Source organism: Mytilus edulis, chromosome 10 (assembly GCF_963676685.1).
Source record: "Mytilus edulis chromosome 10, xbMytEdul2.2, whole genome shotgun sequence".
In the NCBI taxonomy this organism is placed as follows: Eukaryota; Metazoa; Mollusca; class Bivalvia; order Mytilida; family Mytilidae; genus Mytilus; species Mytilus edulis.
Window position 1 is genome coordinate 59,047,096 of NC_092353.1, and position 13,469 is coordinate 59,060,564.

Sequence of the window (13,469 nt, forward strand, 5' to 3'; positions counted from 1 at the left end):
ATAATCGTTGAAAGGTATTTATACGGTCCCCTCGATTGATTTACTTGTTTAATGTGTCTATATGTATCAACTCACTTTCGATAATTTTCACTGTGTTAGATCTTGACATACGAGAAGTAGTGTGTGATCTATACACACATTGATTATGTCCTTTCCGATTGACTGATATTGACTTAGTATGGATTTGCATTTCGAATGATTCAACATACTCAACCTATAATTGCACATGATTTCGCTCTTCTATGAATTAATGTGATCTCTCCACACTCTAGTTTTACTTTCGTATCTTTTAAGTGGATTGATGGAGTTTTAACATAGTTAAACTTCTGCTATTTAAAATATATACTTACTACAGAAGGGAATATCACAACGATCCCACGTGTCATCAGGGTCTGTGGTATAACACCAAGGTGACGAATCACCGTCTGGATTACGACAATAGTTATGTTTCAATGCTGACAAGAACGTAAAGTTTTTAGGAAGATGAGGAGTTTTTACATCCCATCTCTGACAGATCTTGTTGCTGACAGATACGCTGATTGTTCCTCGATAATCAGAACCATCTAATGTCGTCTTACACTCACGACAAAAGGGAATATTGCAATACTCCCAACGGTAATCAGGGTCCGTTGTATAACACCAAGGTGATGAATCACCGTCTGTATTACGACAATAGTTGTGTCTATATTTACGTATTAACGGATAGTTTTGAGGATAATGAGGAGTAGTTGAATCCCATCTCTGACAGGTCCTACCGCTGACAGTCACGCTGATCGTTCCCCGATATTCTGCGCCCTCGGTTGTCGTCTTACACTCCTCGCCTACAATATTCAAACTAGACAAGATGATACAATTAATGGGGATTTTATTTGTTGTTTTTTTTTATCTTAGCAGTAGTTGGCACAAATCTTTGGAATTTTGGGTTATCAATGCTCATCAGCTTTATACTTGTTTTGCTTTCTTGATATTTTGATCTGAGCGTTAATGATAGGTCTCATGTAGACTAAACACGCGCGTCTTGTGTATCAATATTATATAAGTCTGGTACCTTTCATAACTATTTTTGTCCCTTACAGTATATTACTACAATTACACCACCATCTGTGGTAAAGGGAAGAGTTGAAAGTTGCGCAGACGTTATCAATCCCGCAAACTTCTTATTGTGGCTGTTCTTAGTCAGGGGTATGTTCGTCAAGGATTGCCGTATGTTGCTGACTTTCATTTATTTTTATTTTCATTTATTTTTCGTTTAAATCATGCTGATTTTGAACTTTTTTACATTTGTCCTTTTCGGGATTTGTTTCAACTGACTATATGGTTATTCGTAAAGGGCTAATCTATCAAAATGTATGCAGGGTAGGCAGGGACTTTCAAAATATCCCTACAACCAAAAACTTTTTTTTAGATAATTTTGCATAAGTGTAATAGACGCATATTGAAAAAGACCCATGGCCCACCTTCAATAATTGAACTTCTCTTCCTACCTTCTAACATACATTTTTATTAAATATCCCTAAATACTATTGTGATTCCGAATATGTCAAAAAGAGAGGTAAATTGATATCAACGGAATGTTTTAACGCATAAGTTGGAACAGACTTACAATGCCCGGGCAATAATGAAAACCGACACAAACACAAATAGTAAAAAAACTATAAAAAAAAGGAGCAACACGAAACCTTTTTTTTTCTTCGATTTTTTTTTTTTTTTTGTAATATATAATGATATATTTATAAGTTTGTTAGAATTGATTGACACTTTACTTTATCAACGCAACTGTTCACTTGTTGACAGTAAACAGTAAAGTACTAGTGTTCAGAAGTCCTAAATCGGGAGAAAACAAACTCGAGTTACAAACTAAATCTGAGAGAAACAAATGAACTATAAGTATAGGAGGGAATACAAGGAACAGCAACACTGAATTACAACAAAACCATACGTCAATATACATCGAAAATTACTATATTTGATGACAACTGCCATGTTCCTGACTAGGTACAGGACATTTAAGAAAATGGTGGGTTAAACCTGGTTAAATGGCTAGCCAAACCTTTAAAAATCACCATCTTTTTGCGGTTTTTTTGTTGGCAATATGTATTTATAAGTTTGTTCAATGATTTTTGTCAAATAACACAAGAACTTATTCTTTCTTCACGAGCATATGTGATACACGCTATCCAATATCTGTTTTGTTTATTTGTTTAATTTTTAGGGACAGTTGGTGGTATTACGAGGGGATACCTTCTGTGTTGACATGAATATCAATAATGTGATCATTTTTATAAATTTCCTGTTTACAAAACTTTGAATTTTCGAAAAACTAAGGATTTTCTTATCCCAGGCATGGATTACCTTAGCCGTACTTGGCACAACTTATTGGAATTTTGGATCATCTATGCTCTTCAACTTTGTACTTGTTTGGCTTTATAAATATTTTGATTTGAGCGTCACTGATGAGTCTTATGTAGACGAAACGCGCGTCTGGCGTACTAAATTATAATCCTGGTACCTTTGATAACTATTTATACCACTGGGTCGATGCCACTGCTGGTGGACGTTCGTCTCCGAGGGTATCAACAGCCCAGTAGTCTACACCTCTGTGTTGACATGAATATCAATAATGTGATCATTTTTATAAATTTCCGGTTTACAAAACTTGGAGTTTTCGAAAAACTAAGGATTTTCTTATGCCAGGCATAGATTACCTAACCGTATTTGGCCCTTTTTTTTTGGAATTTTGGATCCTCAATGCTCTTAAATTTTGTACTTGTTTGGCTTTATAAATATTTTGATCTGAGCGTCACTGATGAGTCTTATGTTGGCGGAATTATGTAGACGAAACGTGCGTCTAGCTTACTAAATTATAATCCTGGTACCTTTGATAGCTATTTATGTGTAAACCTGTTATGGCCCTTTTCAGGGTGTTGTTAACTGTTATCATAGATCAATTAAAGCTGTTAACTGTTTTCAACCCAAAATGTAACTGTTAGCCAAAATCGAGGTGCTGTTTAAAACATGTTAACTTATTGTCCCCTTTATTACCACTTTCTTGATATCTTATCATGACAATGACTGGAACAAAATATTAAGAATTGTATAATAAGCGATATTTTTTTAAAATGAAAAAATAAATAACTTAAAGGTTCCACAAAAAAAAATGTTCCATAATAATAATTTATGATACAAAGGGTAAGGTCGGCCACTAATTTCGCTCAGTATCTATAATCACACAAACAAATCGCCTAGGAATATCTGGAACGATCAGAACTATAGATTTCAATATCTAAAAAGCATTATTCTAGGACAAACACAAAATATATGTACTGACATGCGACATGTTTCAATTTTAAACAAGTGACTGCATTTACTTCTTGTGTTGACTTTTAGAGCGAGAACAGAACTATAGAATAAACCCTTATCATCTTCTTTAAAGGTGCCAAAAGTATGCAGTTATGAAAAGTATGCAAAGAATATTCTTATTATTTAACTTATTGTATAAGTGGATTTTTTTTACCTTATCATGCATGAAATACCTCGTTTGCTTTTTAGTTGCGTTAGTATTAGTTGCGTTAGAATAAGTTCCATTCTTACCTGCTTTACAAATTTTATCCATTGGGTCACGAAACTGCAATCTAGGGTCTTGACAATCTATAAAAAAGAATATTATTTCAACTGGGCAATTATCTTGAGCATGTCTCTCTTTACTTTTTTTTTTGCTAGGAATAAATATTTTACACGATTGTTTGATAACATTGCGTAAAGACTATAACATAATGATATAAACACGATAACATAATTTACAATATGACTTAGATTTCTGTTGAACAGTTAGTTAATTTCGACAAATCTATCATTCAACAAAGTAATAAGTAACGAGAGAGTACCTGGCTTGTTATTGTTTTAAATCTTAGAGTAGATCGTCCTTCTAACAGCGAGTTAGACAATTGTTACAAAACAGTTATACAATTACTTTACCTTGTCTTTCGAAGATTATACAATTTGACTTTGATTTGATTATTTGATTGATTTTTACTTCTCCTTTTCAAGAACCTAATAAAGGATCCGTGTTAAGTTATCTAATATAGATAAATGTATGAAACCGGAGATTAAATGTTTTATTTCGATGACAAACTATTGCAGTAGTATTTCGTAGCAAATAAGTTCAGAGGGGCGTAACTCATAGAAAAAAACCTAAATTATAATTTCTTGTCGATATGCGCATCTACAAAGTATGTCTTTATTACAAAGTGTCATGAAATTCTGTTGTGTTGATTCAGAGGAGTTGTGATGACAAACTGTTTCAGTAGTATATTGAAGCAAATAAGTTCATAGGGACGTATCTCCTAGAAAAAATTGAATCATAATCTCCTATCAATATGCATATCTACATAGTATGTCCTTATTATTTGAAAATGTTTCGTGGAATTCTGTTGTGTGGTTTCAGAGAATATTCGATGACAAGAACAGGACTGACCGACGGGTCAAAATCATCATATCCTCCGTAACGTCGTTGCGGGGTGTATAATAAATGTAAATGCAACGGTGGAAAGAAGTTTGGTTTGACCTGTACATGCAATGATTTTATACAAGAGGCAATAATATCAAACATGTTTGTTTGCTGAAACTAATGTAGCAAATTTCTAAATGACATATATACATGGAACTTTATTTTGCAATTTACAGTAAGTTCATTTCGTCCAAAAAAAATATTGAACAGTGGTTTACTAAGGTTTTTCTCAACCAGGATATATTTCAACTTCTTACAAAATAACAACAAGTAATTTTGCCGATCTTTGAAATGATCATATGAAATAATTTAAATACCATTAGCTGTTCCAACAAAACTATAAGAAATAACGACTTAAATTGATACTTTAATTCACCTGTATTGGTCGACCAATATAATATGTCAGTGTTTAAATTCAATTGAGATACTTTTCACTGTGTTCTTGCGATTCAAGAAGAATTTTCTAATGAATTATAATCGTAGATGATGCAACAAAAGAGACGCTTACCCTACTATCAACGCACCTATTTTAGCTCTTCATTCAATTCGTGTGATGTCCTCTCATTTTAGTGTTTCACTGCTGATTTTTTTCATCTTTGTGGATTTAATGGACATTAACATCGGTTAACTACTGTTACTAAAATCTATACTTACCACAAAAAGGAATATCGCAAAAATCCCATTTGTCATCCGGATCCATGGTATAACACCAAGGTCCGCTATCTTTGTCGACGATTGGATTACGACAGTAGTTGTGTTGATATTTAGATACGTCCGTAAAGTTTCGAGGACGATGAGGAGTTTTAACATCCCATCTCTGACAGCTCACGTTAGCGCGAGTGACGCTGATCGTTCCTAGATATTCAAAACCTTCTGCCGTCATTTTACACTCAAGACAATAGGGAATAGTGCAATATTCCCAACGCTTATCAGGGTCAATGGTATAACACCAAGGTCTGTCCTTATCGCTATCAGTTGGGTTACGACAAAAGTTGTGTTTAAATGTATCTACTAAGGCATAGTTTGTAGGAGAATGAGGAGTAGTTGAATCCCACCTCTGACAGGTCCTGCCTTCATCAGTTACGCTGATTGCCCCTCGATATTCAGTACCTTTATCTGTTCTCTTACACTCATCGCCTGCAATATTCAAACAAACGAAGATTATGAAATTGATGCGGATCATTGTCCTTTTTTTAACTGTGTATTGAAACTTTATATTGCTATATATCATACATGAACTGATCCGTCGTCGTTATGATTATAAAAGAGTATTTTCCTCGTTCACTTTATCGCTAAGATAATATAATATCGTTGACTTTGTAACTGTATTGTCAATTTGTTTGATTGGAATTACAGGCTTTGTTGTGTCGATCTAAACAGTTATGGCATTTTCAGCTTATTCTTTGTTGGTTTTTTTTGTTGTACTTTTTGCCCCTAAGCAGCATATCTAAAGATAAGGAAAAGAGTTAAGAGCTTAACCTTGCCCCTTCTAAATATGCCTGTTCCAAGTCAGGAGCCTATACATGGTTGCTGTTTGTTGTGGTCTTGTTTCTTTTTCAATTTGTGAGTTTGAATATCTCTTTATTGCGTCACCAAAACGGAGTTTTGAAAACTTTATTTTTTTGTCCCGTTTCTTATTATTAAGTCACCAAAACGGAGTTTTGAGGACTTATTGTTTTGTCCCGTTTCTTGTTATTATTCTTATTTTTCTCTTTCTGACCCCTTAAACTGTCCTACCATTTTTTTGGAAGCAGTAGAGGATGGAACTTTATATTTTTTCTGTGTATGAGTCTGTATCATGGGGGTTGCAGAACCCAATGTCCATGATACCAGGGTGTCATTTTTGCATAATTAGGGGGGCTCAAAGATGGTTGGGGTCAATTTTTTTTTTACATTTCTTAAATTTTCTACTGCATATAGAGTAGACGGAATTATGATTACTATTAGGATTATTTTGAGACACATGTCTGCTCCTATATGGAACTTATTTTATTTCAGTAGGAGGTCTCATTGGCATAATTTTAGGGGGTGATATTTCATAGAACATTCCGAACATCATTGTTAAATTTATTCTAGAGACATTAAATGGTATATGATGGTATATAATTATAGAGGGAACAAATTGCAGTGGAGATTTGACTTACAAATATTCAAAATGGCCGCCGTTACCATGGAAACAGCAAAAATACGAAAAACTTCAAAATGCTGAAAATTTAATGAAACTTATAACAAATGTTGCCTAGCTTATGTAGACTTGACTTTTGAGTTTGGAATTTTCAAAATGGCCGCCGTTGCCATGGAAACAGCAAAAATGTCCAAATTTCAAAATGCCTCAAATTTGATGAAACTTAAAGCAAATGTTGCCTAGTATATCTGGACTTGACTTTTGAGTTTTGAATTTCCAAAATAGCTGCCGTTACCATGGAAATGGCTCAATTGTAAAAAAAAAATTAAAATTCTTCATATTAAATAAAACTTTACACACACATTATCTGGCATCATGGATACTTCAGAACAATGATGTTGTGTCCGTTTTGGTGACTTTTGTGTTAGCATCCTAACACAGGATTACTTGTTATTCTTTTTCTTTTTTTTTGCTCCCCCTTGAAACTGTCCTACCATTTTCTTGGAAGTAGCAGAGGATGGAAACTTTATTTTTTTTCTGGGTATGGGTCTGCACCATGAGGGGTGCAGACTCATATTTGCATAATACCAGGGTGTCAACTTGGCATAATTAGGGGGGGGGGGCTCAAAGATGGTTTGGTCAATTTTTTTTTACATTTCTTAAATTTGCTACTGGATGTAGAGTAGATGGAATTATGAATACTTCTATGAATATTAAGAGACACATGTCTGCTTCAAAATGGACCTTTTTATATTTCAGTAGAAGTCTCCTTGGCATAATATTAGGGGTGTGAATTTTCATAGAACTTTCCAGAATATCAATGTTAAATTTATTCTAGAGACATTTAATGTTATATGATGGTATATATTTAAAAAAAAAAAAAGAAAATTGCAATAGCTGTTAGACTTTGGAATTTTTAAAATGGCCGCCGTTACCATGGAAACAGCAAAATACAAAAATCTCCAAAATGCTTCAAAGGAGTAGGTCCGGTAAGGGCCGATTTTGGCCCCAAATTTCAGTTTCATCTAACGAGATATTTAGGACACTTTTTAAACACTTAAGTGTCTATTTCAATTGATTCGATTAGTTTATGTTAAAGATTTTAACTGATTCAGTCATTAAAAACGCTCCGTTTGAAGCTTAAAAATGAAAAATCTATCAAATATGCCAAAAAACGTCACTTTTCAGATGGTTTTCGTCAAAAATGAAAGTGGCCGCATCCGTGTTCATCCTCAACCTTTATATATGTTATGTATTATCATCAAATACAACTTACATTTCAATATTATGAATGAACACGAATGCGGCCACTTTCATTTAAGACGGAAACCGTCTAAAATTTAACTAAAATGCTATAATTGTGAAGATTTCAGTAATTAAGCATGACTTTATGATGCTAGTACATGATATATGTGCATTGTATTGTCAAAAACAGCACATATTTATGTAGCAGAAGCCTTCTACTTTCCAAAATATAGCTAAAAGATTACATTTTCACAACTTTGCAAAACTGCTTAATTTTGGGGCCAAAAAGGGGTCTTACTGAACCTACTCCTTTAATGAAACTTATAACAAATGTTGCCTAGCTTATATAGACCTGACTTTTGAGTTTTAAATTTTTTAAATGGCCGCCGTTGCCATGGAAACAGCAAAAATATGAAAAACTTTAAAATGCTTCAAATTTCATGAAACTTATAACAAATAATGTCTGGCATATGAGACCGTGACTTTTCACTTACAAATTTCCAAAATGACAGCCGTAACCATGGAAACAGCAAAAAATATGAAAAATGCAAAATGGTTTTATTAAAATGAAATCAAGGATTACGCAGAACAATAATTTGTGGTCCGTTTTTGGTGACTTTTGTGTTAGCATCCTTACACAGGATTACTTGTTATATTATGCTTCTCTCAGTGTAACACTTACATCTTCAACAAAGAACTAAGCGAGCATCTTGACAATCAACAGAAAGAAGACACAAAAATGAGACGCGTATCTAAACACAATTTTATCTTGCAATATTTTTATTTTTGTTATTTCCGAAATATGAAGATGTGGTATAATTGTCGATGTTCTTCAACGTAAAAAATGATAACAAAATTATGATCATGAGTTTGTCTCATTAACTGATGGACAAATGAACTTAATTTTGTCAACTCATCCTAATGATAAACACATACGTGGGTGACATCTGTTATCATGTTCGTTGTAGAAGTGCGCTGGTTCACAATCACATACACTAAGCGCACAAATTAAAGGAGAGAAACAACTGCTTACAGTTGTCGAACAAGGATCCTGGTAGCTTCCAACTGTAAAATAAATCAATCGACATTAAATTGTGTGATGCTCCATTTATTTTTAGATAATCTATTATTTTGGTTAACAAGAATCATAGCGAAAATTTTAACATTGGTTAATTGAATCACTCTTAAAATATGAACAAAGACATGGACAGTCTTAACTAATGGGGCTGGTCACTACCGACTTTATCTTGGTCAACCAGGATCATAGCAAAAATTATTTCATTCGTAAATTGAATCACTCTTAAAATATGGTCAAAGACAGGGACTGTCTAAACTAACATGGCTGGTCACTGCCGACTTTATCTTGGTCAACCAGGATCATAGCAACAATGATATCATTTGTTAATTGAATCACTCTCTCTTAAAATGTGGTCAAAGTATGTGTTAACTAACAGGGCTGGTTACTACCGACTTTATTTAATAACTACGTCTCCTGTGTAAAACTAGTATCATACTATAAGCTAAGTATCCTGCCTTTGATATACGAAGCTGGTGTTTTATTGGATATTTCTATTACAACTACATTACAATTAAAAAACATTTCAAATCATACAAATCACATGGAGAGTCTTAACTGATGGAACTGGCCACTACCGTCTTTATCTTGGTCAACTAGAATCATAGCAAAAGTTATATCATTTGTTAAGTGTATCACTTTTGTAATATGAACAAAGACCTGGACAGTATAAACAAACGGGGCTGGCCACTACCCACTTTATTTAATAACTACACTTCCTGTGTAAAGCCTGTACAAAACAAAATAAACAGCTGCGCTACAAGCGCATGATACGCTCTTCGTCTTCGTCTCTTACAGTTTTATGCAATAATCATAGATATTTTCTGAGATACAGCGCGACATGTAAAACCCTTTTTTTTTACAAAAAACTCAAACAAAAAATTTCAATCATCATCGAAAATTATACAGATCTTTAGATTAATATAACTAAAAAATGTGTAAAGTTTGAAGCAATACTCTTAATTGTTTTTGAGATAAGGCGCGACATGAGAAAAAATACGCCCCCTGTTATAATTTTAAAGTCCTGTAACCATGGTAACTCAAAAAGATTAAACCTTATTCTAACCAAAAAGTATATAGATCGTGTTTCCATCATAAGAAACAATCATTTTAAGTTTCATGAAATTTGGATAAGTGGTTTTTAAGTTACGCTGCAACATGTGGACGGCGGACAGACAGACAGACGGACATTTGTATACCATAATATTTTCCATCAAAATTTTGTCGGGTGATACAAGTCAATCGATAGTTTTGTGAATACAAAGCATTTCATCCAGACGCATGAAAAAAAAATTGAAGACGACGTTTACTCGCGTACACGTCATGTTACTGCTGCGTTAACGATAACGTTCTCTGCTTCAACTTCAAAATTTCAAAAAGTTGTTATCAAAAGAAACATTACTTTCACGTTTGGAAAAATGTGTACAAAGTTTCAAGATGATTGGACTTCAACGTCATCAAAAACTACCTCGATCAAAACTTTAAACCTCAAGCGGGACCGACGGACGAAAAACAGTACTAACGGACGCACAGTCCGACAGAAAACATAATGCCTATAAATGGGGCATAAAAACTTAGCAAATATTTCAAAGTCAATAGACCATCACTAAGAGAGAGGGGCCAAATAATCTCCATTGGAATGAGATATGCCAAAGTTATACAACTGCAAACCATTTGTCATCAACGTATTACTAGTGGTTCCCTATAAACTGACCTAATCACAAACTAATACATAATAACATGACAAAAATTTCAAAGTCGCTAGACCATGACTGAGGAAGCGGGCCAAATAATCTCCATGGAAACCAGATCTGATAATGCTTATACAACTGCATACAAATTATCATTTACTTACCATTAGTGGTTCCCAATAAACAGATCTAATTACAAACTAATACATGAAAACTAAACAAAAGTTTCAAAGTCAATAGATTATAACTGATTTGGCTGGGCCAAATAATCGCCATGGTAGTGAGATGTACCAATACTAATACAACTACATACCGAATATCTTTGACTTACCACTAGTGGTTCAGCATAAAATTAAACAAACTTATACATTGTTGACGCCGACAAACCCGTATCTAGCATAAATATGTCTCGCTTTTTGACGCAGTCTAGCGAGACAATAATAATCATTTATTAAACACATATTATATTACCTCAGGTGCCTTTAGTTGCACTTTAAATTTAAATTAAATACCTACTTGCTTTACAAATACCATCGTCTGGGTCGCGATACTGTGTTTCAGGATTTTCACACTCTAAAACATAAAACCATGTAATTGTATCAGGGCAGTTATGATGAGCATCTCTCTATGTACCCTTTTCTAGAAAAAACATAAAACACGATTTATATTTGATCAAATTGCTTACGAACAAAACATGCTGGTCTAAAGCAAGTTACACTATGAGCTTTTGACTTTGAGTTACCCAATTTTCATGATTATTTTGTTCACCAATTTTCACTCAGAAGTTATCGTCCATTTTATTTAAAAAAATGAACAGTCGTTCTATGCACGTAGTTGGGCAAATATGATGGGAAGGTTTATGGCTCTGTTTTGTGTGTTCCAAATACCTTAGTAAAGCCCATCCCATCAGGAAAAAAAGTTTGATCACATTAAATTTATTAGGTTCGTATTTTGGCTTAAACTCAACCTATAAACCAGAGAAAGATAAAAATAGTATGGACATTAATTGAAGGAATATGCTTCGATGAGGTTAAACATACCAAACAGCTGACCTCTGAAGCATGTTAAAAGTACAGAAAACAAACAGGGGTGTTTTGGGTAGAGGCTGTAATATTGATAATATAAAATTCGAACTAAAAAATCAAAATATGATGATGATGATGACTTAAATAATAAAATCACAAGTCTTTCGGTCAGCTCATTTTTTGATAAATCGTTTCAAGGGTGTGATGAAATTATGCCCAGTCGCCCGACTTGTACAATTGAACACCCGGACAAGAAATTATGTTTGTCTGGGTTGCCCGTTGATACGAAAAAAAATATAGAAAACAAAGTTGAAATCGAACAAAAACCGAATTAATTTAATAAACGCATCAAGATGTTTAATTTATGTGAAAGAAACCAATGATCAGCGAGGAAAAAGATATAGTTTAAGTCAAAACATCAATGTTCATGGCGATAAATATTAAATAACACCGGAAATAGATCTATTGCTATAATATTGTGAAAGTACGTTTATTCGTTAGGAACCATTTTTTGTGGCTTTCGTTGATGAATTAATTCATGAATTTAAGTCTCCAACAAAATATAATAACTGTTGTGCAAATCAAGACATTGTTTGACTTCATGGATATGGGCATGCCATAAAATCTAGAGAATAAATCAAATATCGTCAAAATGACAAAATTCACTATGAAGTAAAACTGCTTGCAGAATCATACCCTATGCTGTGATAAAGTGTTAGTTTTATATCATTATACTTCTCATACGAGAAATGATAATTTCATATCGATATCGGGCTTGCTTTTGATAAGAATTCATTTTACAATTCAAGGTACATTTATAGCATAAATTATGTTTATGACTCAATTAACACCTTTGATAGTCTTTAATCTGTTAATCACACAATCTCAGGTTAATTTGTGTCATCACTTCTGACAACATGTCTGCAACAATTCAAATGTTTACGTAGCAATTGCCTTCAATCGAGACAATTTGTAATCACAGATGAAAGCAATTATTGTATTTCAAATTTAATGTTTCACTGTTCGTTTGTATCGTCTGAGTTAATTTGATAGACCTTTACATTGGTAAAATACTTTTATTAAAAATCCATACTTACCACAAAAAGGAATATCGCATAAATCCCATTTGTCATCCGGATCCATGGTATAACACCAAGGTCCGCTATCTGGGTCGACGACTGGATTACGGCAGTAGTTGTGTTGATATTTAGATACCTCCGTAAAGTTTCGAGGACGATGAGGAGTTTTAACATCCCATCTCTGACAGTTCACGTTATTGCGAGTAACGCTTATAGTTCCTAGATATTCAAAACCTTTTGTTGTCGTCTTACACTCGAGACAAAGGGGCACATCGCAATAATCCGAACGGTCATCTGGGTCGGTTGTATAACACCAAGGTCTGGCCTTATCGCCTGGATTACGACAAAAGTTGTGTTTATATGTATCTACGAATTCATAGTCTGAAGGATGATGGGGGGTATTTGAATCCCATCTCTGACAGGTCTTGCCGCTTTCAGTAACGCTCATTGCCCCTCGATATTCCGTACCTTTAACTGTTCTCTTACACTCATCGCCTGAAATATTCAAATTAACGAAGATGACAAAATTTATGACGATTATTGTCTTGTCTTAACTGGATATCGTTACCTTAGATTTATATCTATCATAAATAAATCAATACGGCGTCATTAAAGATTATAAACGAGTATTTCCTCGTTCAATTCATCTATAAATCTTCTTTAATATTGTTGATCTTGTAAATGTATTGTCAGTATTTTTTGTAATCATAGCCAGTGTTGTG

The 13,469-nt window shown here is 33.8% G+C and overlaps 1 protein-coding gene across 8 annotated transcripts in view; it reads right to left on the reverse strand.

Annotated features, from left to right (window-relative positions):
• The window catches only part of LOC139491560 (uncharacterized), a 168,038-nt gene that overhangs the window by 93,915 nt on the left and 60,654 nt on the right, over positions 1-13,469 (reverse strand). For all 8 annotated transcript variants that reach the window (XM_071279311.1, XM_071279313.1, XM_071279316.1 and 5 more), the window contains exons 9-14: positions 12,766-13,242; positions 11,160-11,216; positions 8,814-8,942; positions 5,162-5,644; positions 3,592-3,648; positions 351-821 (exon numbers count right to left, since the gene is read on the reverse strand). In XM_071279311.1, coding sequence (XP_071135412.1) covers positions 351-821; positions 3,592-3,648; positions 5,162-5,644; positions 8,814-8,942; positions 11,160-11,216; positions 12,766-13,242 — 1,674 coding nt within the window. The remainder of the gene's footprint in view (positions 1-350; positions 822-3,591; positions 3,649-5,161; positions 5,645-8,813; positions 8,943-11,159; positions 11,217-12,765; positions 13,243-13,469) is intronic.